We start from the raw sequence: 24,274 nt of genomic DNA, 5'->3' as shown, positions 1-24,274 counted from the left end.
TTGTATCAAGCTGAATTCTTATTAGTGTGTTATCCCATCAACCTTTAATACTCATTTAGGCTGAATTGCAAAGTTGTTTAGTCTGAAATCCTTGTATTTAAGGAATAGGAAAATAACAAAATTTCTCAAGTTCAACTTCCCAGTAGTTACTACTATAAACTGTGAAATTTAGGACTGATTATTTTTTATGCTGGGAGTCCCCACGTAGATGGTCCTTTCACAGAGCAATTTGATACTTAAGAACTGTGATTTTTCCATGTACTTTTAATCTGATAGCGCTGAACCAGCCATTTTCAAAAATATTTTGTTCTAGTATTTTTGGAGGGGAGGCATTATCTGAACATAAATCATCTTTATTCATTGTTCCGTGTTTCCTTTTCGGTAAAAACTAAGTACAGAGGAAGTTACTGTAGGACTGAGATTCAGCCTTCCTGTACAGTGCATACAGCTTTCACGGTAAAAGGCATGGACTGGGGTGGAACATGAAGCAGGACTTACAAAATTCTTTTGCTTTTAATGCCACACAACACTTTACAAGAACACCGCAAGCCTCACTGAGTAGGATTTAGGCAGTTTAAATTAATTTTTGAACTCATAAATTTAGGTTTGGTTTTTTTTTGAACTCTTGGATTAAGTTTGGGGTTTGTTTTTTGTTTGATTGGTTTTTTTTAATTAGTTCGGGTGTTTTGGTAATGTAATTCTCGCACATACATACCTTACCACACTGTCAAATACACCAGGTGAACTGAAAATGCACTTGTTTTTTGCTCCAGAAATACTGAATACTAAACTCACTGAAGATGTGTAGAATCAGCAGGTGCTTTCAAGTGTAGCAATACAACAGTGTTTCATAACTCTGTAGCAATTTCTGTTTCTCCCAGGGAAGTCTGGGATCTGGGTAAAGAGGATAGATTTGAACACAGTAATACCTAGACTTTGTTAGAATGCTAGATCAGCTCTGACAGGAAGCTTACAGTATTCCCAGTGTCTTGAAAGATTTTAGGCGATAATCCATGAGACAGGGCATCCAGGTAAGTGCTAATCCCCATCAAAACTGAACCTCCACCCATATTCCGGGGCACTGTTGTCCCCATTAGGGCTTGTTCAGTTAAGCAACACAGGAGGGTGCCCATTCTGCAACTTGAGCAACAGCAACTTGAACAAGGTGCAGTGATTTAAAAAAAAGTGCTACCATTTTAATCACAAGGATGGATCCCCAAGAGGGCTCTGCCCTATTGCATTTCTACTGTTGCAGAAGAATTTCCTATTAAAGATAGATTTAAGAGATGTAGTATCGTCCTTACAAAAAAGTTACTGGACATTCTTCTCTTAATTTTATATATCTATGTCTAGAACATTAAAAGTAACATTTTTAGAAGTTTTAAAAGCAGCTAGAGTAATGCCTGAAGTGCTAGTAAGCCATGTTGGCTGCAAGGATGTGGAATCCAACAAGTTAGCAGTACCAAAGAAGATGCTGATTCGCATCTCAGTTCTTGAAGGGCTTGCCTGTCACCTAAAGTTGGATGTTTAGTTAGTCATCCAACTTGATCTTATTTTTTTTTCAGACCAGGTTCCTCATAGCCATAATGATTCAGCTCTAGATGCCTAGGCACATATTTGTCCTTCTAGTGAAACCTGTGGTGAAATATTTCATTACATAGCAAATACTGGTTTCAGTGGCTTTACCAGCCTTTTATAATCTAGCCAGATGTGGGTGAGGGGCCTAGCATAAAGAACAAAAGTTTTTATAGACAAAAATTGATCATCTACTACTCCAGCATAGTGCAGTAGAACAATATATCCATTAAAATGTTGAGTTGAGGTCATTTTCTTCATCAAAATTCTTCAAAAAGAAATTAATACTTCTCCATTTCTGAAAATCCATTTGTGTCCCAGTTTCAACATTCTCTAGTACAAAGCTTTTGATTTTGATCACTGGTAGATTATCAAATGTCTTGTACTTCACTGTAATCCCCCAATCATGCTGGCAGTCAGTATTTCGGCAATGCATCTTGCTTTTTTTCTCAAAACCATCAAACTGAACCGGTTTGCTGTGGGGCTTTGTTATATAACGCTCCTTGAATGCATCACCTAGGACAGTGTGATGAGATTCCTGAAACAAAACATGCCAGAAACACTTAATATTAGAAACAACATTCCTCATTTTTTCTTGCCATTCCCCTTTCCTTCTCAAATACATGTTCTCACTGTTAAGACACCTGCTGTCACCCAGGAGGCTCACCTTCCACTCCATTTGGCTCATTGCTCTTTTTTCCCCCCCCATTCATTGAATACCAGGTACTAGAAGGACCCAGGCCTGGCCTTATCAAAACAAAAAAAATTTACCGTGTACCCCCAGTCACCAGCTTACACATATTCGAACTTACTAAGCCTTTTAAAAACTGTGTTTGCAGTATTTGAGTCTTGTCCAGGAAACTAAGAGAGTAATTCAGACAATGGACAACTTTGAGAGACTCCTGCTTCCCATGACAGGTGATGCAATTACTTTGGAGTGGTAGGAAAAATAACCCTAACAAGGTAAAGGAGCTACAGTTGTTGTTTATAACATATGCAATAAAAGATTAAAGAAATTACAGCCTTATTTGAAAGCATATTTACAATCTGAGCTTGAGTTTGAAAATGGTAGATCCTCCTGGAAATGCAGTTTGTAGGGATTATTTTAAAAACTGTGAGGGGTTATTTGCAGAACACTAAGCAAAACACTTACTGAAGAGTTTTCTGAACTCTTTGATCTATTTGCACAGGTATAGGTGATATATATATACAGGATATATGTACAGGAGCACAAAATAGAGTCCAAGTCAGAGGTGCTTTAGATAGCCCTTGTTTTTTGTCAAAGAAATGTAATCAAGTTTTCACAAAGCTGAGCTACTCCCAGCTTCTTGCAGAGGAGTAGTGAACACCATCCACATTCCAAAAACAGCTGGTAAAAACCAACAAAAATTTGGCAAGGTCCTGAAGGCAGACACGGTAATGCTCAGCTGTAGCCTGAAGCCCCTTATCACATTGCAACTGCACTTTTCAGAGCAGCACAAATAGAAGCAGCTTCAAAAGAACAAAAAGCAGAACTAAAAAGGCTCAAAGGGCCCAGAAAAGCCTCTTCCATGATCACCACTTTCCACGTGTAAAGAGTACTGCCTTCTTTTGTCTACAGAGAAAATATTCACGTTCAGAAAGAGTACAATCAAAATGTCTCTATGATACATGGAACCAATGTGAACTACACCTACAGAATGGAAAACAAAATAATATCGAAGACCTGTAGGGCTCTTCTTGTGAAACCATGGTTTACCTTGCTTTTCAAAACTCAAACTGACCCATAAGACAAGGAGTTAGTAAGCTGATCCCAGTACATAATTTTCAGTTGACAGAAACTGTGGGAGAAATCTCTCAACAGCAGAGAGACTTCCCATCTGATGCTAATCAGGAAAGTAAATATCCAGCAGTAACACTAGTAGGTTATATAGTTGAAGATCAGGTGGTTTTCCACAAAATTCATCAGAAGGGCTGCAGGAAAATGGAAGTGATTCCTACCGTACCACATATCTGCACACCTTGAACAACATAAACTAATATCATATTGTAGTACAGAAGTAGTCACAACTGTTCCCGTGGTTTTACTGATTTATTCAGAATTTCTATTCTCCTCCAGTTTGCACAAAATAGCCCACTTCCACACTAATAAGCAATGCAATTAGTTCAATAACGCTGATTTCCCTGGTGTTCATGGATGTAGGTTCCTGTACAGAAACATACCTTTATAACTCTGATGTCATCTGTACTGCAGGCATATGCTTTGCATTTTCCACACAAAAGATTTATTTTCCCTTCCACTGCTTTATATTTTGTTTCATTCTTCCTGGAATCCCGTAGTTTCTTTTCCTTCATTTGCAGGTCACGTATCTTTAATAAATAAAAATCAAGATCATTATGAAATTAAATCCCAGTGTCAGCCTAAACATGACTTTGGATATGTAACATGTAGGAAACTATTACTTAAAGCACACAAAACAAAACACACCTTGTTCTGGCAACTCATACCAAGAAAGAACAGGGTACATTTGTCAATTTAGAATGCAGGGCTAGAATGAGACTACATGATGGACAGCATTTATGATGTTTGATCCTTCCTCCCCTCTAGCCCCCAGCAGTCCCTCTGGTCTTAAGGCTGGTAAGTCTGTGTGAAGACTTAAGACATGTGAGACCCTACAGCACAACTAATGCTGCTGCTCTGGGAATCTCAGGAATCTCATGGTATGGAAAGAGAGCTACAGAGACCACAGAAACTGCAGGCAGAGAAAGAAGCAACAAGGCACGGCCTGGAGCTGAGAACCAAATGCAGAAATGGAATCCTCTGAGAAGAAGCAGGAGCAACCACACCAAGCCTTGGAGGCGGGAGAAGAAATGTCACAAAGGCCAGGGGGCCTTGGGCATCCTCTGTTGCACAGTTCAGTCTCCAAAAGCTTGTCTGGAAACACAGGATGAGTGCATGGGGATGCGGAAGAACTGTGTACAAAGCTTTTTTATTAGTAGTGGCTTATTCCAGTCTTCCCTGAGCCCTGGGGAACACCACTGATACCAGCCACCAGCTGTATTTAACTCCAGTCACTCCCACTCTCTGGGCCTGGGCATCCGGCCTTTTTTTTACCCAGCAAAAAGTGCGCCCATCCAAGCCACGAACAGCCAGTTTCTCCAGGAGAATGCTGTGAGAAATGGTGTCAAGGTCCTTACTGAAGTTCAGACAGACACCAACCACAGCCTTCCCCACACCCACTATGCGGGTCACACAGTCACAGAAGAAAACCAAGCTGCTCAGGCAGGACCTGCCTTTCATAAATGCATCCCAGGTGGGCCTGATCCCTGATTGTCCTGTATGTGATGTGTAACATCTGCACGTGATGCATAGCACCCAAGATGATCTGCTCCATAACCTTCCCTGGCACTGAGGTCAGGCTGACAAGGCTGTAGTTCCCCGAATCCTCCTGGTCTTTCTTGTATATCGGTGGTCACACTGACCAACCTCCAGTCACCTGGGATCTCCTTGATTATCCAGGACTGCTGATAAATACCGGGAAGTGGATTGATGAGCTCTCCCACCAGCTCCCTCACCACCTTGGGTGGATCCCATCTGCCCCCATAAACTTGTGTGTCTAAGTGGTGTAGCAGGTCACTAACCAGTTCCTTTTGGATTATGGGGGCTTCATCCTGATCCTTATCTCTGTCTCCCAGCTCAGGGGGCTGGATATCCTGAGTACAACTGGTCTTACTGAGGCAAACAAGGCATTAAGTACCTCAGTCTCTCCTCTTCATCTTTGTCGCTACGTTTCCCTCCATATCCAATAAAGAATGGGGATTTCTCCTTAGGCCTTGGTGGCTGGGCTTTTGCCCTCTTGATTTTCAGCTGCAAAACATCACGATATCTTTGTACACTCTGCCCAAGATGGCCTCCAACTCTCAAATCACCCATAAGTCCTTCTCTTTTCATAAGCAACAGGTCATAAATTCTACCTCACAAAGTTTTTTGCAGTTATAGTACAGTTGACATTTGCAAACTATCAGTACACACCATCCCTTCTCTGCTGACCTAGCCTTTGTCAGAAATCAAGTACAATGAACACTTCCCTCAGCTTATCACTTGGCCCTATATAGAGCCCTAGTAGGTGAAGGCTGATATAGATTATGCCTTTGAAATTTAAGTATGAAAACTGCACAAATCACAAACCTTTCTTGCAAATGTTGTTTCATCCCAGTTCTGTAGCTTTTCAATAGCTGCATTCATCATTTCTTCCTTATAACTGTTTTGTTTTTCATTCTCAACCACTTCTCTTTTGCTTGTCACAAGGATGCACTTGCTGTCTCTTGCCCTTCCACGACCTATATAGCAACACATTTATGCTCTTTAGTTACTCTTAACAACAGGTCCAAAAGTGACAGGTCTGCCATAATACTGTTAAGGGCCTTCTGTATGGCTGCTTTTCTTTGCAATGTCCAGATTCAGGTAATGCTGCTTCTGAAGAACATTCTTCAATAACAAACCAGAACAAGATGCCCCCTTCCAAATATCCTCATGGATATACCATACACCCTAGCCAGTATTGTATTGCCTGCTTCTGTAGCTTCCCTGTGCTGACTTCAGGCATACTTTAAAATTCAATTTTTGTATAGCATCTTGCTGCCTTGTTGTTGTGTTAAAAAAAAAAAAAAAAAAAACAAAGGAGAAAAGTTCATCTCAGTCTTCCTTATTAGTTTTCATCCTGCTAATTGGTGTCTAAAAAAACCCAAAAACCCCATATATCACAAAAACCTAAGGAATTAGAAATACAGTGCTGACAAGAACACAGACAAGAACAGCAAGTGCCTTCTCTTCTACCTATGTCTACTGCCTGCCTGTTTATTGAAGCTGTGACACCAGCAAACCAAAAACTACAGGGATCACATACCAGTTCAGAAGTAGTTCAGTTATAAAAAGTGTTCACATTTTCTTTCAAGCTCCTACTCCACAAAAATCATGATTGTATGTGGTTTAAAACTGACATAACCTTTTCTTTGCACCTTTAATGGCTTTTTAATAATAAACGCTATCCTTTCATCCATAAAAGTAAATTCTGGGCCAATTACTTCATTATAAGACACAGATAAGAAAGTCACAACACACAAACCCTGAAAGTAGAGTACAGTGTAAGTACAATGGAAACCACTTCCCATTAAATTATGATGTTAACTACTTGGGGAACAGGATAAAATACTGTAGATGCACCCTTAAAAGAGCAGGCAGTTTTATGCTGTTTAGGAACGTGAAACAGCAATCAGTATTTAGTTTGGCTCTTCATTCCCCTCTACTGGCTATACTGTACAATCACCAAATTTAAGGCCAAATTCTTGACAGACTTCTCTGGACAAGCCAAGAAGACAGAAACAGGGTGTCTTTTTTTTTAGTCTTAAATATTAGGCATCTGCACATGCGAAGGCCTCATGTACCTGGGAGTTGCTGGGTTGGTAATAAACCACTGGGCAGGAGAAGGCCTTCAGAAGCCAAGGCAATACAAGAAATTCCATTGCAGCAGTCCTTTGTAAATTGTCACAGAACAATTTGTAATATTTCTGACAATAGCTCTTCTAGCCATAGTTCTGCTTGTATGTGTAACTGTCTACTTGAGACTGTCAGTCCTCAACAGCTCAATAACCTTGTGCAGCATGGTAATTTGCCTGGCAAAAGAACAGTCAGACAAATCAAGGACTCAGCTCTGTGAACAGATTTATCGTGTCCCATCATTCACTTGACTTAGCTCTAAGGCATAGAAGAACAACACCAAAGCATGCACATATTACTACAGTATTTCCAATGTGCCTGTTAGTAGCATTTCATGTCCATTTCTAGTCATTTCTAGGCCAAAAAAGGTTTCTAAATTAATAGCTCTGGAATTCCATACCTCTCACTTGGATCATTTTGGTGACATTACCGAAGTATTCATAGAGCACCACAAGGTTGCACTCAGCAATATCAATGCCTTCGTCAGCAACAGATGTAGCAATTAGCAGTCTGATATCCTTGTCATTTCTGAATGCATCCAGTACACCCTTCTGCATTGGCAGGGTCATACCTACAGTACCAAGAAACTGTGTCAGGAAAAAAACACTGAAGAGAAAGCTTTGAAAAGCAACTCTTTGAGCAAGATACCCACATTTGCTTTTGCTTAAGTGATTAGAAATTAGTACATCCTTTTGATCTGGAAAACTACTTAAAGTTTGATATGCAGCTGGGTCTATACTATATCCACTGACCAGGGATTTCTGTTGATGTGTCACAGGAATTATCAACCTGGGAAACACCATTTTAGACACAACTCCCAGATGATCTTTATTGGAGACACCCATGCAGCTTAGTTAAAACCCAAGCTAACTCTAAAGGCATAGGCAATTCATTTCAGTTGTAGCTTCCAGTCTATCTTAAAATGTCTTTGTGCCGTCAAACACAAAATAAGAGAGGGATCTATAAAAGGAGCAGCGACAACATGAGGATTAATCACAACAAGCCATGATAGTGAAGTTTCTAAACTGCTTTTGAATTAGCAAGAGAACCCTGCAGAGAAGTGTCACTGACAGTATTACTGCTGCTTTAACCAAAGTTTCTGGACAGAAAAGGCAAGCATCTCCTTAGAATGCATTTAAGGTCTTCCAGATACGGAAGAATGCAAGTGCAAACTTGCATGACCTTCCTCTGTTTAGATGAACACAGGGAAAGCAGAACAGTTTTAGCAGCATAGCCACCACAGATTTAGCTTATGTTATATCTCAGTGCAAATCTGCATACCTGTTGTATGATCTTTACTTCCCTTACCCATCAACACATCTGGCTTTATGTGGCTAAGTAGAGGGTTTGCTTCTATCCACTTCTTCAAAGCCTGGAGAGCAAACCATGGAGTTAGATTCTCTGTGCAGATGTGCTAGTTTGAGAAAGGTAGATCCTTCCTATGCTTGCCTAGTCAATTAATACTTTCAAAAGAAGACCCAAAAGCAGAAAGCAAGGTGTAACTTGTGTGTCAGGACGGAATATTTTTTAATAAGTGAGAAAGCAAGGCTCACATGATACCAGATTACACCATGCTAGACTGGTTTCCACTTTTCCAACTCCTGCAACTTAAGGGCTGGCTAGAGAGCAAGCAGCCTTTCACTGCTAAAAAGTTTGCGTTTTTCTCTTATAAACTAACAGGACACGGAATGCTACACCTCTGGGACCAGAGGAAAGTAGTTGCTATTTACAAACTGGACTTCCACTACACAGTGACAGCAGCACCTTCAAACTGCTTTTACAGAAGAACAAAATTCAGCCAAGCCACTGTTTTAAATCTAAAATGGAAAGCTGCCAGCAGATGCTTGGTGTTGTTAGTTTGGACTTTAGCCTGCTTTTAATTTTTTCTGGTTTGCAATTCATCCAGCATATCTGGATGAAAAGGATAAAAAGGGGGGCTGGGTCATTCAGCTGATAAATCTGTTTACAGTAGCCAGAGACAGCTGATATTTGCAGTAAATGTTTTAACCTATTCATGCTAATGATTAGCAGCACATTTACTTCAAGCATGAACCTTTTCTGGGAGTAAGGCATCGTAAGGGAAAAACAGCATCATCCAGCCTAGATCCTCGATTGTAGGAAAGTTTGAAATAGACCAGTGATAAGAGTCCTGAGAACATCTGCTGCACAAAGTTTTTCCTTTTTCTTGATTAAAAACAGGTGCTAGGGCACAGACCTTCTTCATGTCTATAGGAATCCTCTGAGAAATGTATAAATACCTCCTGATGTGCAGACAGTAATGGAGTAGAGCTGCTGATTTATAACACTGCTACCTTAAAGCCAAAACCCTTAAAACATGTCTTGTTAAAACTGACTTTAGGCCTAAAGTAAAAATTTGATGGCTTAATGATCAACTATGACATGTAGTTAGACATCACATAGGACAACCAGAGTTTTCAGAAAAAGAAAAGAAAACTCTACTCATTCTGCCTCAGAGCATAAGGGCTTAGGTAGACACAGTAAAATAAGTTAGAAAGATCAAATACATGGATATTTTTCTATTTCAGATCAAAAATGGGAAGGGTAATAAGATGAGGCATTTTATTTTCCCACTTGTTTCAGGAGCTTTAAAAACAAATGTCTTACAGCGACTAAAGCCCTTGTCTTGGCAAAGAGAATAGCGCGAGTCTGTGGATTATAGCGGTATGCTTCGTCCAGGATGCAAGCAAGCTCTTCCAGCTTTGGATTCTCATTTGACTCATCTTTTGAAAGGGCAGTCAGCTCTGGTTCCTTCTCTGACAGAAAAAAAAAAGAGGTTTCTTGAAAAATTTACCTTTTTTAATGTAGAAAGCAGAATTCCTACACAAACCTACTTTCGAACACCATGCACATTCTCTTTAGCTTCTTTTTTCATTTTCTATTCCATTCTTTTGAATGTAAGCAGGGAAATCTGTTGGTTAAATGTAACAAAATCCCCAGAAAAAACAAAATTATGAATATCTCACATTTTGTAGCAAACTGACATGAGAACTTCTGTGATATATTGTGCATCAAAAGGCAGCAACAAAACAAACTCAGTTCTTGTGCTGCTATTTCTTCCTAGAAAACAACTGACACTCAAGAGCATACAGCCCAGTGATTTAAAATTGCAGTCAACACTGAAATGCACCAGACCACAGGCTAGAATATAGCCCACTGCTAACTAAATCAGAAGTCAAAGAACAGTGCAACCTCTAACTTTCAATCAGAAGGGTACAAGGGACACCTGCTTCTCCCCAGAAGACTGGGATTCATGTGGGAGCACTGCAGCTCACTGAGCAGTGTATGTTGGCATACCTAATGCTATCAGCATCCATGATTGTAGACCATCCCCCTACTTATGGGGCACAGCCATAAGGACACTGTTGCCTTATCTCCAAGCCAGGCATGTGAGAACTTACTGCAGCATCTAGGTATTACTATTACTGTTATTAATTATTACTATTTTCTCAGCTTCTGCACTAGAAGCTTACAGTCCCAGAAGGTAAGTCCCCCCAACCTGCCCTAACACTACAGTTGCACCCATACACACACCAAATCTTCTGAAAAGTGCAGTTTCTGGAAAAACAACTGCACTTACTCGGAAGAAAACACCCACACCATCCCATCATAAACTCTTTTCTCCCCTGCAACTGTCACAGGTACTGTGGGAAATACCTTGAAATTTGTCTGTCAGTTGCTTCTCTAACTCTGTATATGGTCCATTTTTTACATTTGTGAAAAATTCATTTAGGTAGGCTAAAGCATCTTCGATGCGGGCATCTTCACTGATAATGAGAGCATCGTTGAATTTCTGCTTGGAAAGAGACATATGCATTAGGCATCATATTCCATGGGGTGGCATGAACACACTTAAATTCTATTTAGCTAGATTAAATGTTACAAACTCGTGGTGTTCTTTCATTTTCATGACAACACAAGCACTGCTAAGTCTCCTCTGCACTAATCTGTCCCTAGTGAGCATCATAGACACAACTCTTACACACCTTATGCTTTAGCCTGTGTCAGCTTGTTGTAGTCTTCAATATCCTCACCTAGTGGAGAGGCAAGCACAGATCTCTTCGCTGTCATGACCAGCAACGGGACTCATGTAAACATGAAGTTGTGTCAGGGGAGGGTTAGGTTGGATATCAGGAAAAGATTCTTCACCCAGAGGGTGGTTGGGCACTGCAACAGGCTCCCCAGGGAAGTGGTCACAGCACCAGCCTGACAGAGTTCAAGAAGTGCTTGGACAACACTCCTGGGCTCATGGTGGGGATGTCCTGTGCAGGGACAGGAGCTGGACTCAATGACCCCTGGGCATCCCTTCTAACTCTGCATATTCTACTATTCTAAATAGAACAGTTGGTTCAAAATCTGCTTCTAGGTGAACATACCTGTATCAGAAGGACCAGAATGACTAACTCTGTATGGAAGGAAAGGGGATACACACTTACCCGCAAGTGTTCAGTACAAATGAAAAGGTCTCTACAAATGTTGCTCTCCTTCTCCTTATCTTCCAGTTGCAGCAGTCTGCATTTCTTCTGAGTGAAAACTATCCAGTGTTCATATCTCTGTGTCCCAAAGTAATTCTTGTTGATTTGGGAGATGGTATCTAGTAAAGGAGGGAAAAAACATTTGTTCATCTTGAATAACAAATAAAAACCGTTACCTAGAGGATAACACATTTCCCACTAATATTGGCTCTAAAAAAGCCTATGCAAAATAACAGTTTTATGATACAATCACAGAACCATTGAGGCTGAAAGGCACCTCTGGAGGTCTTTAGTTCAACCCTCTGCTCAAAGCACATCACCTAGAGCTGGTCACTCAGTTCAAATGTTCTTCCAAGGACAGAGTCTACAACTTCTTTCGGCAACCTGTTCCAGTGTTTGACCACCTTACAGCAAAAAATGTTCTTCCTGTTTAAGTATTTCTGTTTGTGCCCACTGCCTCTTGTCCAGCTCTGGGAACCACCTGTGAAGAGTCTGGCTCTGTCTTCTTCACTCCCTGTGTTTCAATATATACCCAGATGCTAGCCTAAAATTAACCCAATATAATTCAACTGAAGATCTGTGTACTTACATCTGCAGGGACTTCAGTAATAAAATTAGAGCTCACTTATCCTGTAAGAAGCCTACAGTATTCAGAAACTTGCATATACACTTTTCCTTGCATTACCAGCTACTCGATAGTTTATATTCATTCATTAAATAGTCCAGAAGCATATTGTCCAAGGGCCTGTCCTTGAGGCAGAACTAGGCAGTACCTGTTTGCTGCATACATACTCTGCCTGAGTGCTTCACAGACTTCAGTAATCAGGGAGTCTACAGAAGGGAAGTCACTGTCATTCATGAAAGAGGAACTGTGATGCAAAATAAGCTTCAGAAGTGTTTGCTTAATGTAATATGCATTTTGAAAATCTGTGTTTGTTCTTTGATCGGGCTTGGGTTTTGGGTTGTTTCATTGGGGTTTTTTTTTTTGGTTGGGTGGGGGTCTTAATTCTCTCTTCCTGTCCCAGAATACAGTTCACTCTTAAAGATCTGGGAAGTCGAGGGCAGGGGGCAAATCTAGAACTGAGGTAAACAGCTTCAAGGCACTGCAGTCAGTGTGCAAAAACCAGTCTAAGCACAGACAACATGCTTTAATCCAGAGCTGGAGAGACCAAGGCGGATCCTGAGCATATCCATCTATGGGTCTCTGCTTTGTATCCCCTTCTGCTCTCCAATTTTTAATAAAAGCCACTTACTGGACACCACTTAGGAACTCTGCAAAAGCAGAAAAGATCGATTTATTTCTGAATGATTACAGATGTAATCTCACGATCATGAGACCCATTTTTTTTTCACAATCATGCATCTCCTCTCTGCAAACCCTCCCACCAGAGTAATCCTGAAGCTGGAACCCTACTGACAGTTGTTTCCTTTCTTGGGCAGCCATATGCTCTCTCCAGTGATGCTCATGTTCCACAGATCCTACTCTGAAACATTATCTCAAATGCTTTTTAAAGAAAAATAATGGAGACCTGGTAAAAAGTGGAAATAGAAGCACCCAGAAGCATGAAGAGGACAGGGTGCTGACCAGAAAAGTGGCCAGGGCACCCCTAGAAATAACTCCAAGTGCAACTCAGAGGCCAGAGAAAACACAAGAGGTGTCAGAGCAGCAAGTGAGAAAACTAACTTTTGTTGTAAGGAAAAAACTACAACATTCAGAGTAATAGCATAACTGTGACATTTCTTATTTTTCTAACAGAGACAGACTTGGGTGTGAAGCATTTGTTTAATGCATTTTAAGAAATCTTTAAATAAGAACATACAGGTATCTCTCATCAATGAAATCCAGCCCATTGCATTTTGAGTTGCAAGCCCTTTTGTTTCAGATTCTTTAAATTCAGAAGGATTTGACAGTGTCAAAAGCACACCATTTTTAGTTGCATGTAACAGGCTGAAATTCAAGCAAAAATATTTATGATTGTCAAACTAATCACGTATTACAGGATAATACTTGAATCTCTTATCTGTAATCTCTTACTTAGAAAATATTGGTTAAAGGCAACTAAAAATGAAGGAGAAAGGAAGTGAAAAAAGAGTGTCTGTTCTAGCAGCTATGATTCACACTGATTTAATCAAATACTGAACTGCAATACAGGCATATTACAGCATCTTACCCACTGAGTAAATCTTCCTCATCAACACCTGTGTCTCAGACATCAGACCTGAGATAATGTCTGCAAAGCGATTCTGAGCTCGCATTTTAACCCATCTGATATCTAGAGAAGAGAAATATAAGTCAGTGGCCTGAGTAAGCAAAATATTTTCTCGGGAAGCACAGAACAAATTCTTGTTTAGAAGAATGCTACACACGGTGCTCCATGCAATCACAGTCAAGTTTATTGTTAATGAGCACTGCAGGTGCACAGAAAAAGCAGCCCCCAATCCTCACTGGCAGAACTGAATAAAAATCAGAGATGGTACATGAACAGCAGAGAAAATAAGCCCATATAGGCACTGCCTTTCTGCAGGGCAACAAGAGATTGCAAGCCTAAACTTCTTTCAAGCTATCAGGAAGCAAAACTCCAGCTTAGTTTTAAGCTTTTATCTTAATCTAAAAAAAGGTGAACTGGGTAGCTGCCATAATCATGGTGCTTTGCAACTCACAGGAAAATAAAAAAGAAGTGTGCTTACGTGTTTCTGGCTTGTTTCCAAACCTCTGCAGATCTTGTTTGTTCTCTCTGACAGTGGATATGGTCTGTATGTCAAGGTAGGAGCAGAGGGTACAGATGTGCTCTACAGTTTCATTCATGCTCTTGGCATTACCAACTCCAACAGAAGCAGTTAAACCTACAATCTAAGCACACACATGAACAGCAGTGGTTGCTCCTTTGTCACAAATGGAATAAAACCAGGAGACCTTGTTACCAGTCAACAAATTGCCACCAACTTCAAAAACATGGAAACAAAACAAGCAGCAGAAGTAAACAAGAAGCAGGCTTCTTAAGAACCAAAACCAGTACGCACTCCTGCCCTTCCCAAGGCACTCAGGGTATTTAAACTTAAAATAAATTATCCAGCTGCTGAAATCCATAATGAGCTGTATTTGTCCGTGCTTATCACATAGAGGAAGAGCAAAGCCACACCCAGACCCATCCTTTGCGCTCATTCAGAGCTGTCTTCTCAGCTGGATGAAAACCTCATGCCAGCAGAGGCGGTGGCCCCATTTTATTGTCACAGAAAACAGCAACAGAGAGGTAAAAAGCAGATTACTAAATTACATGCTTTCTTCCCAGTTCAGCTCTTCCATTTGCTCTAAAGTACTGCAGTCTTTGTCATGCTTGATCAGTCTCTCTTGACAGCTGCAGGGAAGATGTAACATGGGAAAAAAGCCTGGAGGAGTCCAAGAATGAAAAAGTGTTGCAGATGCTACTGTTTCCATTTGCAGCTGTTGTTAAATGGGAGTTTGAACTGGATCAGCACAAAAGGCAAGACTTTAGCCTTTGCTGATTGCATTGCAAAACACTTTCCTCTAATGTTTCCACCAGTGACAGGCTGGGCCTTACCTGAGGCAGCTGGTTTCCAGAGGAGTCAAATTTTTGATCCAGGTATCTGGTCATCAACACATTGTAAGGGTGGTTGCCTGTAGTGTTGTGGCACTCATCAAATATCATCAGAGTGAAGATGGAGAGGGAGCTAAGGATCCCTTTCTCTATGCTATTCACAAGAATCTGGGGTGTTAGCACAATGATGTCACTGTCCTGTATAACATTTTCTACACAGATATTTGCAACTGTTTCACCACAAATTCCCTGAACAGAGTATCTGGAAAAAAGATACAAAAAAACAGGATGTGAAAAAGGATGTCTTGCTGGGCAAAGAAAGACAGAAAACTGGGCTTTTCAGCAAGCTTGAAAGGCAGTTACTAAGCTACTAATGTCAAATAGTTGGAGCTGGCAGTTTGACCAAAAAAGCTGAGAAAAAAACCTGAGGGTGAATAACTGTATTTTCAACTCCCATTAACAAAAATGTATCATATTTGAGGAGTGATGAACTTGTACATTTAAGCTGCATTTGTCAGTTCACATGTAACATCCCTTTTATGTATATGCCTTGCATCATTGGACTGTTTCTGTCCAGCAGCCTTCTTTTCTCAAAGCTATATGGATACATATGTGGATGTTCAGTAATCAGTTCCTTCAAAATCAGAAGGAGTTGTTAATGCCCCTCTAAGCAATTTGCAGTCCCATCTGAGAGGTGGACTATCATTTTCTGACTAGAGGTTGAAAACCAAAGAAGTTTGGGTCCTTCCATTTAGAAAAGAGATGCTCTGGGAATGGCAAGAGGAACCCCATTGCTACTGCCTGGAACTGCCTCATCTTTAGAAGCAGGGGTGAAAGGAGTCTCAAGAGAGAACACACCTCACCCTTTTCCATAGACAAGTGCAGAAATACTTTCACCATTTCCATAGATGTGCAACAATCAGTGCTTAAACTCTCCAAAACCAGACTTCAGATTCTCCAAACAAAGTCTCCCACGGCAATGCCATTCTTGCAGCTACACATCATCCTGATGTTACTGTCAAACAGTCTTGCTCACCAGTAAACCCATTACATCTTGCTCTAGCCACAGCTGACCTAGAGGGTAGTTTATTTTCTGTGGAGAAAGCCACCAGGTAGAATTACACTTACCCACTTCTTTCAAAATGCTGCCTGAATACATTTTTCTGTTGCTCATACACTGGCACTTTGGTTGCAAGGAAGACCACTTTTGCCTTTCGTCCTGAAGGAACATTTTGCAAATGATGCTCACAAATCAGAAGTGCCACAAAAGTTTTTCCAGATCCTTCAAACAAAAACCATGGAAGGTGAAGCATTAGTATGAAAGGATGCATTTGTAAGCAGTAGCTTGTATCCTCTGAATGCCTTGTAACAAAGGGGAGCTGACAATGGGGCTGTTACACTTCCAGACTTGAACACATTTGGAACAGATTTGAACACAAGCTTCTTGTTTACTTCAGGTGGGGAATCATCCCATTCTCTCTCACAGTCTCAGTCTGTAAAGGCTGTTAAACAGTCACTGGGGATTAAAATCCATCTGCAGTTGTATTTGAATTCTTTGAAATCACTGAGTCTGTTTTTCACTATTAGTCTGTGCTCTCACATCAAATCAGACTATGTATAGACACCAGGCCCTTTCAGCTTCCATCCTTCCCTATGCAGCCTTACTCCTCTCACACTTGTTTGCCTTTGGCCCTCAGGCTTGCTGTGCAGGTTCCCAAGAGCTCTTCTGTGTCACTGCCTCTGTTATCCCACCTGCCTCTCCAGGGCCCAGGGAAAAATTAGGCTGTCTTGATGTTGTGGGCATTGCAGCAGAGCAGACAGAGGAAACTCAGGTTAACTCATCCTATTTTTCCTTCAACTTGCAAGACAAATTTCTTAAATATCTGCAAAGATTCGTGACTGACTTTAAGAGAAAATTCCACACTGAGGAGTGAGAAAGCAGAAGTCAGAACATGGAAATGAATGCTGAATGCACTGAATACAAGCACTGACATGCCAAGAGACACGTCTTTTTTGCCAGCCTCTCTGCTGCCCATGGTCATTAACTGCAGGGTAGATCTGGATCTACTGCAAGGAAGACAGCTTTTAAATAAACGACTGAAGAAGTCTGATGCAACCTTTACCATTCCCTATCCTTCACAGCCATCTGCACAAAGAGAATTTTTCCAAGAAAAGTCTGTTTCCTTACCTGTGGGGGCACAAATCAATGTGTTTTTCCCATCAATGGCAGGCTGCGCAAGCTCAATCTGGTAGCTCCGAGCCTTCTTTGGTTCATTAACAGATGAAGACTCATAGACCCTTTCTAGGATAAAACAATGTTTCTGTGAAGAGTGTTGCAATAAAAATGCACAAAATATGCTGTGCCCCACATAGTTGCTACCCAAAATGATAAACGTAAAGAGTTCTTGCATTCTACACAGAACTTTCTCTGGCAGACAAGCCTTTTCACAGGACAGGTGCACCAAACAAGAATTTTGTGTAGGTTTGATGGCATACTTTTGTTAACCCTCAAGTGTGATTCATAAAATGAACTCATTTCAAGGTCTTGGCTGACAACTCTTACTTCAACTGGTCTTTTTTCAATTCAGAAGGAAAACAAAAGGGATTAGTTTTCTCCAAATACATGCAGAGGATTTATTTTAGCCTTCTGCTCTATAGACTTTAGACATTATTACTCTCTTAAACTGTGGTCTTGTCAGAGTGTTTGGACTTATGGAACAGGAACTGGAAACTACTGGTGGAGCAAAATTTGCCATGACAGTCACTGCACAGATCCCTTGCAGTCACATTCAGCTCTCTAAACTGGTTAATATCTGGTCATGTGTGAATTAATTAATCAGAGAAGAGGTGCATCAACAACAGGCTGGTGTTTGGGAACCCTTTTTGATAATGTGCTGACAGAACAACTTTTCACTAGAAATGTGATAAATGAGGGGCAACCCCTAACATTTGCAATGCCCAGCATGAGATCCTTTAAACATTAAATAAGAAGACAGCTAAATCAAAGTCAGAGATTTGTACTAATTCCTCAGTACCTTCCTTTGTGGCACACTACATCTGTGTCCTTTGGGAATCCAAGGAAATGGAAAATACCAACCACAAACTGTTTTAATTTCTTAAGTCTTACCTGAAACTGAAGAGAGATTTTCACTGAGGTTATCACATTCTGCTTCTTCAGAAAATGTCATAATGGTTTCAAAGTAATTCTCAGAGGCATCTGTTATTTCACCATCAACACCTTCGCCATTATCTACATAATTGGAAAAGAAGGCATGTTATCGATCCTTATGACTTTAAAACATATTTGCTGTGATGACAAGGTGAAGAAGCTGGCTGCTGGAAGAAAAAGACTACATAAAATGATGCTGCATACAGGTTCCTTTTCAAGGAAGATGGATAGCACAGAGAACCGTGGGTTTAGAATAACCACATGCTCAGTGCATGTGTACCTATCCCTTAAAAATCAAAGGAAACAATAGATTGGGAGTAAAGTTTATCCTCTGTGTTTAGTGACAAGAAGTCACTGTGTAACACGGACATTAACCACAAGCACAAAAAATACCTAGGAATTCAAAGAAGCTTTGTAAATTCAAGATTATGCTCTCCCTTTCTCCCCACCTTCTGAAAGGATCTAGAAATTTTAAGACTATCTCTCTCCTTTATCTTACACAATGATCAAAAGAGAAATTTTCCTTAGCCTTATAATTAGTACTTTCTCAAAGAACTGTCCCTGGGCCTTGCATGAAGAGTCTCTTTGCAAACAGAACACGTGATCACAAAGCACTGCTTTTGGAGTGGGAGAAAGAGCACATTTGCACATCACTCCAGCTCCAGAAAGCACACAATATCTGCAGTAAATTCCCGCTACCAACTCTTCTTAACTGCCAGCAGCAAAATTCTTCCAATATTGACAATATTTCCTCAGTAGGCTGACTTTGGCTTTGCTGAGCTGGATGTTAGAGGAAGCCGTCCCAAAAGACAGTGATGTCTTTAACTTAAAGAATGTAACTGTCAACCAAATAATATGTATAGCCACCAGCTAGATAAAATAGTATCTACATACAAGTAGGTATCATTCTTATGTATTATTTTACCTATCTTTTAACAAATTTATTAATTATGTACACAACTTTATGCATATGTAATAATTAATTCTCCAGATATGAAATTACACCCTTTGACTGCAGTAATAAAAACATTTCAAAATAAGAAATATAGTTTAAGAAGCCACTTAAATACAGCTTATCCCTGTTGCTAACTAAAAAACCAATTCAAACAAGTACCTAGGGAGACAGCAAATGCAGATATGAAGATATACAGCCCAGTTTATCTAAAATAATTTTTTTAGTAGCAAAATAATGTATTCTGCTCTAAATTCTCCTATGTTGCAGGCTACTTATATCGGTATTTTTCAAGGAGGGAGAGGTAAATTCAAAAAGCAAAATCTTAGGAGAGACAATTCTGCACTTTTACAAAATATGAACATAATAACTTGGTAAGGGCTGCTGATCGATTTCTCAAAGAAAAAAGTACATGATTTTCTCTGTGGAGCATAGAAGTGTATCACTCTCTAGACTATAACATTACAAATCATATTTTTTCAGAAAATATTGCATCTATCACAACTCAAGCAACCAAAAAGACGGCAAAGTTGAATTACAGAAGAAGGGAAGGAAGAAGATAACTATGTACACATTACATATACAAGGCTAGTTTATGCCTTCAGAGCCTGCGCTGAAGTATCATTCCTAACCATTTGGGAGGAAAAATACTGAAAGAATAATTTATCCCTGTTTGTAGGATAGTACTTGTATTTCATTTTATACAAATGGCATTTAAAATAAATTTTGAAAAGGTTTTTATTTTTAGACAACAAAGTAGTCTGATGGTATCCTTCTAAATTAGTCTGATTCTCCTGATAAAAAATTACTGTCTAGTACAAGAATGGGAAAAGAACATCATAAAAACAATTCACAGTTTACCTTCTGTTATATTCCACAGTTCACTTGCATTGTAATACCCTGCATTATCCAATGCCAGCTGAAGACTTTTGGGCCAGTTTTCCTTATCCGACCGACAGAGGCATTCAATGAGTTTAGTTATCCCGGCTGCTTTGCTTCTGTATTCACTGATCTGCACACACCACAAACAGAAAATGCTGTGGGTTCTGAGTGATCAAACCCACTGCTCTTTGCTTAGTAGGTGGATTTGTTATGTTTGCTGTTCAGTTGAACATAATTTCCTTCTCAATGAATGCATTTCCTTCTCAATGAATAACAGCTTCACAGTAAAATTCAGCCATTTACCCACTACAGCTTCAGTTCTGCCAGTGTAGTCACACACTTAACTTCGCTGGACTACAATAGGTAGGCTATCTGTTTGAGTATTTGAATATGGTCTGAAACATCACAGAGCTATTCTGCCAATTTCTGTCTGGCAAAGTCCTTGTAATAAACTGTATCTGCCATAACCCTCTGAGGCTTTCCATTTCAGAATAGGAAAAAAAAAATTATAAAAATTATGGCAGACCTGATATTTGGTCAGATGCAACAGCTTCCAAACATTACGTATCTCCATAAAGAAACATCACTTTAAAAACAAAACAGCTGCAAACAATCCTTCTCAGGAGTCACAAGGAGTGAGAACACCTATCAGACTCCTTCACAGAGCATTAATACTCATTATTAACCAGTCATAAACGATGAGTGCTTGGTAACATCACTTGTTATCAGTCATCAATAACAACACCAAGTTAGAAATGAGAAGCAGAAGAACAGCTTCACATCCAAAGGCAGTGCAAATGCTGTCCACTTCTGTGACACAGCATTTAACTGATGACTTCAGACCTCAAGTTCCATTTCACACTATAGTGAACCCCCGCCTTTGGGTGCTGACCAAACTCAAAGTGCTACACAAAGTTTCTACAGTTAAGGTAACAGGATATGTCAAATCCCATGACAAGAAACAATCAAATTAGGCAACATCTAAACACCAATTTCCCTACTTCAATCTGTATTTTTTTTTGCGTGTTACTGCAATGTGAATGCTTTGCACTGGAATAGACCCACAGAAAGGGGTCTATTTCAAAGGCATAGCAAGGCACCCTTTCACTGCAATGTGGCACCTTCCAGAGCCCCTGAGGTCTCCTCATGTGAGTCAGGACCCACAAAGACACACAGCTGAGCTCTGTCAACACCAAAACCACCCCATCCTGCCTCCCTACCTGCAACCCTTTTCCATGTCCCCTTACCCACTGGGCCACAGGGGTGAAAATGAGAAGTGCAGATGTCACAGACAGCACTGCTGTGGGATGCTGTAGCCACACAGCAAAGCCTCTTCTAAAGAGAAGAAAGTGAAGTCCTTTCCCAGGGGACCGTGGCCAGCCATCCTCCTCATCCAGCCACCTGTCACACAAGCACTGATTCATCCCACAAGTGAGGCAACCAGCACTTCTCTGATGCAAAACTGGGCAAATACCAGCGTTTTACCATACCTGCAGGATCTCCTCACACTCCCTCTCTATCAGGCATGTGTTTATGTATGGCATGATTGCTACCGGATCAATTTCTAGCATTGTTGCTTCTATCCGCTTCAACAGCTGCCTGTGCAGCTCCAGTTTTTCCAGCTTGCTGAAGTCCCAGTTTTCGATTGCTTCTGCCAGTCCAGTGTAACCTTTCAGAAAAAGATACAAATTGTTACTGTGAATTCAATCTTTAGCTAGAATAAGTAGGAACAAGCTGAAAAAACATTTTCTCAGCATCACTGGAGAAATTAAAATTATTTTGTTCTGTAAATGACAAAAATCTAGGTGAACTACATACAATTTTTATCTAATAAGTGACTATTCTCCTTCATAGTACTATATGTATGTCTAATATGAAAAATTCTTTGCTAAAAGAGCAGTTGCACCTGCAAAAACAAAAAAGAGCCACACAATGTCACATATCACATCACCCAAGCAACCATATCCACTCCTGTCTTTCAATCATACAATCGTTGGAATTCTTGCATTCTGTGATACTCTTCCACGGGATTCCCAGAGCAAAGGACACTACTCAGAAGCACAAGATGCTTTGGTGGCCTTTTCTTTTATTCACCAGCATTTTATCTTTTACTCTTGTCCTTGGCTCCACCCTCCTTCAAAAATCTCCACTGTGCTGGATTCAAGCCAGTACCTGACTGAAAGCAGTACAGACACCTGCAACCTAGACAGTCATCAAATAGCTGAAAATCCTGTCCTGGAACAGACAGTGGCAGGGAGGTCTATTTTAAGGAAATGTGTGATTTGCTGTGTAGGTTTCTGAAGTGGAAGAAAGCACATCAGGGTCCCAAAGGAACTTGTGTGCAAACAGAAAGAATTTGCCTAACTTCTTATTTCATTTTAGAAGAGCAGAAGAGCAGTGTGGATACTTACCACCATAATGTCTTTAGTCCAATTATTACTAATTCCTGCATCTGCCAAAAAGAAGAATAATCCTAAATTCTAATCTCCAGCTCAATTAACAAGTCCTTGGGATAGCACTTTGAATCAGCAGGCTAACTGTTTCAGGTTTTTGCTGAAGATACACCAAACTCAACACCATCAGGTTCAAAGCGGATAGTTCTGAAATTCAGTTGACAGGATTATTACAGACTGGTAAAAGGTTGCTCTGGACCTAGTACTTGCTTTAAGGGATAAGTGGGCTACATCCAAGTGATAAGAAATTTTTGTGATATTTGTTCCCTGAGATAATTATTCATAATTAATGGTGAGGAAATGAAAAAAGAGTACCTTATGGCATGAGATTGTGGGGTTCAAGATATCCAATAAATCACCAACAAGAGTCTATGATACAATATACATGTATAGAAGAAAGCTGGCAGATGCTTTCTTCTATACATGTATATACCTTCACAATCTCTTCTGCTCCATTTTGTAAAGGAAATTGGGTAAGGAACTTACACATCAAGTAGTTATAGCTACTGTGGAACAATCATCTATATAAACTATTAAGGACTACTTCTTGAAACAGAAGACTTTCAGTGCCACTGAGTAATTTTTAAAATTTTTTAAAAAGTAATTTAAGACTCTGTTGTTGAGTGAAGTTATCCCACGCTACCAGTTAATCCCATGCACATCCTGAAACCTATTTGGCTTTCTCTTTCAGAGGTTTTAGCGTCCTTTCATTGTATTTGGTGAGAACAATGGCTGTCTTGTTTCTTCTCTAAAGGCTTTGAGACAGAGAAGTCTCCCGTCAATGAGGCTTTCTCCAAACTTAGAATTGTTCCAGCTGCTTCACCTTCCAACAGGCTTATTTCCAGACTTTGTCACCTTGCCTTTTCCTACCGTATCTCACCTGGCGTGACAAGATCGGCAGCCGAAGCCCACCGGGCGGCTCTGCCCCGCTCCGGCTGAACGCGGGCGGCAGCGGCGGCTGTGCCAGCGCGGGGAGCAGCGGACAAACCCCGCCCGGGACTGGGACCCACCTGCGGCAACCAGAGCATCCAGGAAGCCCCGCAGCCAGCCCTCCGCCTCCAGCAGCAGCACTGCATCCAGGAACAGCGCGGCGGCCGCCGTCACCCCCTTCTCCTCCTCCTTTCGGATTCTCTCCTTCACCTCTAGCAAGAAGCCAGCACAGGCAGTGAGGGGACCGGGAGGGGGCAGGGGCGGGGGCGCGGGCGCGGGGGCAGCGCCGCTGCCGGCTCTCACCGTCGGACAGCCAGTCCGTCATGTTGCCGAGGATGTACAGGGGGTTCAGGCTCCTCTCGATGTACCGCCTGTAGCACCGCAGGTTCCTCTTCTCCTCCGCCGTCATGGCGAGGCCGGCTGCGCACCGCCGGCGGCGGTCCCGATCCCGGTCCCGATCCCTGTCCCGCCTGCGTGCGCGGAGCCTGCCCCAGCAGTGGTACGGGGAGAGCCGGTAGGAAGTGAGTGGGAGCCGCCTGCAAGCAGGGAGCGACGGGAAAAAGAAACTTCAGTCCAGCCGGAGAACGGAAACCGAAAGCGGTCCAGAAAGGTAAGGCTACTTCCTGCTTGCGTCCGTCCTTAGCAAAAGAAAAAGAGGACACCACCCCCCGCACCCCCCCCGCCCCCGCCCCAACTGATCGTATGCGCATGCACACGGTTGGAAAGGCTGCAACCAGCATCTTCTGCGGCTGCCAGCGTGAGAAAAAGCACAGCGAAGAAATAGGAG

General features: G+C 41.1%; 1 protein-coding gene across 1 annotated transcript; it reads right to left on the bottom strand.

Annotated features, from left to right (window-relative positions):
* Positions 1-1,729: 1,729 nt before the first annotated feature.
* Positions 1,730-23,896, bottom strand: RIGI (RNA sensor RIG-I; the record flags this gene model as incomplete). Its single annotated transcript, XM_082301966.1, has 18 exons — positions 1,730-2,113; positions 3,778-3,924; positions 5,744-5,895; positions 7,452-7,622; positions 8,333-8,423; positions 9,677-9,825; positions 10,727-10,862; positions 11,506-11,663; positions 13,716-13,817; positions 14,233-14,395; positions 15,105-15,363; positions 16,230-16,383; positions 17,290-17,403; positions 18,229-18,351; positions 20,084-20,234; positions 21,595-21,773; positions 23,568-23,699; positions 23,791-23,896. The coding sequence occupies 18 exons, from the start codon at positions 23,894-23,896 to the stop codon at positions 1,805-1,807; spliced, it is 2,796 nt and encodes a 931-aa protein (XP_082158092.1). The 3' UTR covers positions 1,730-1,804.
* Between the last annotated feature and the right edge of the window lie 378 nt (positions 23,897-24,274).

The sequence above is a fragment of the Coloeus monedula genome, assembly GCF_965178545.1.
Source record: "Coloeus monedula genome assembly, chromosome: Z".
NCBI lineage: Eukaryota > Metazoa > Chordata > Aves > Passeriformes > Corvidae > Coloeus > Coloeus monedula.
The sequence above is the reverse complement of the archived record's forward strand: the minus strand, read 5'-3'. Positions and strand labels throughout refer to the sequence as shown.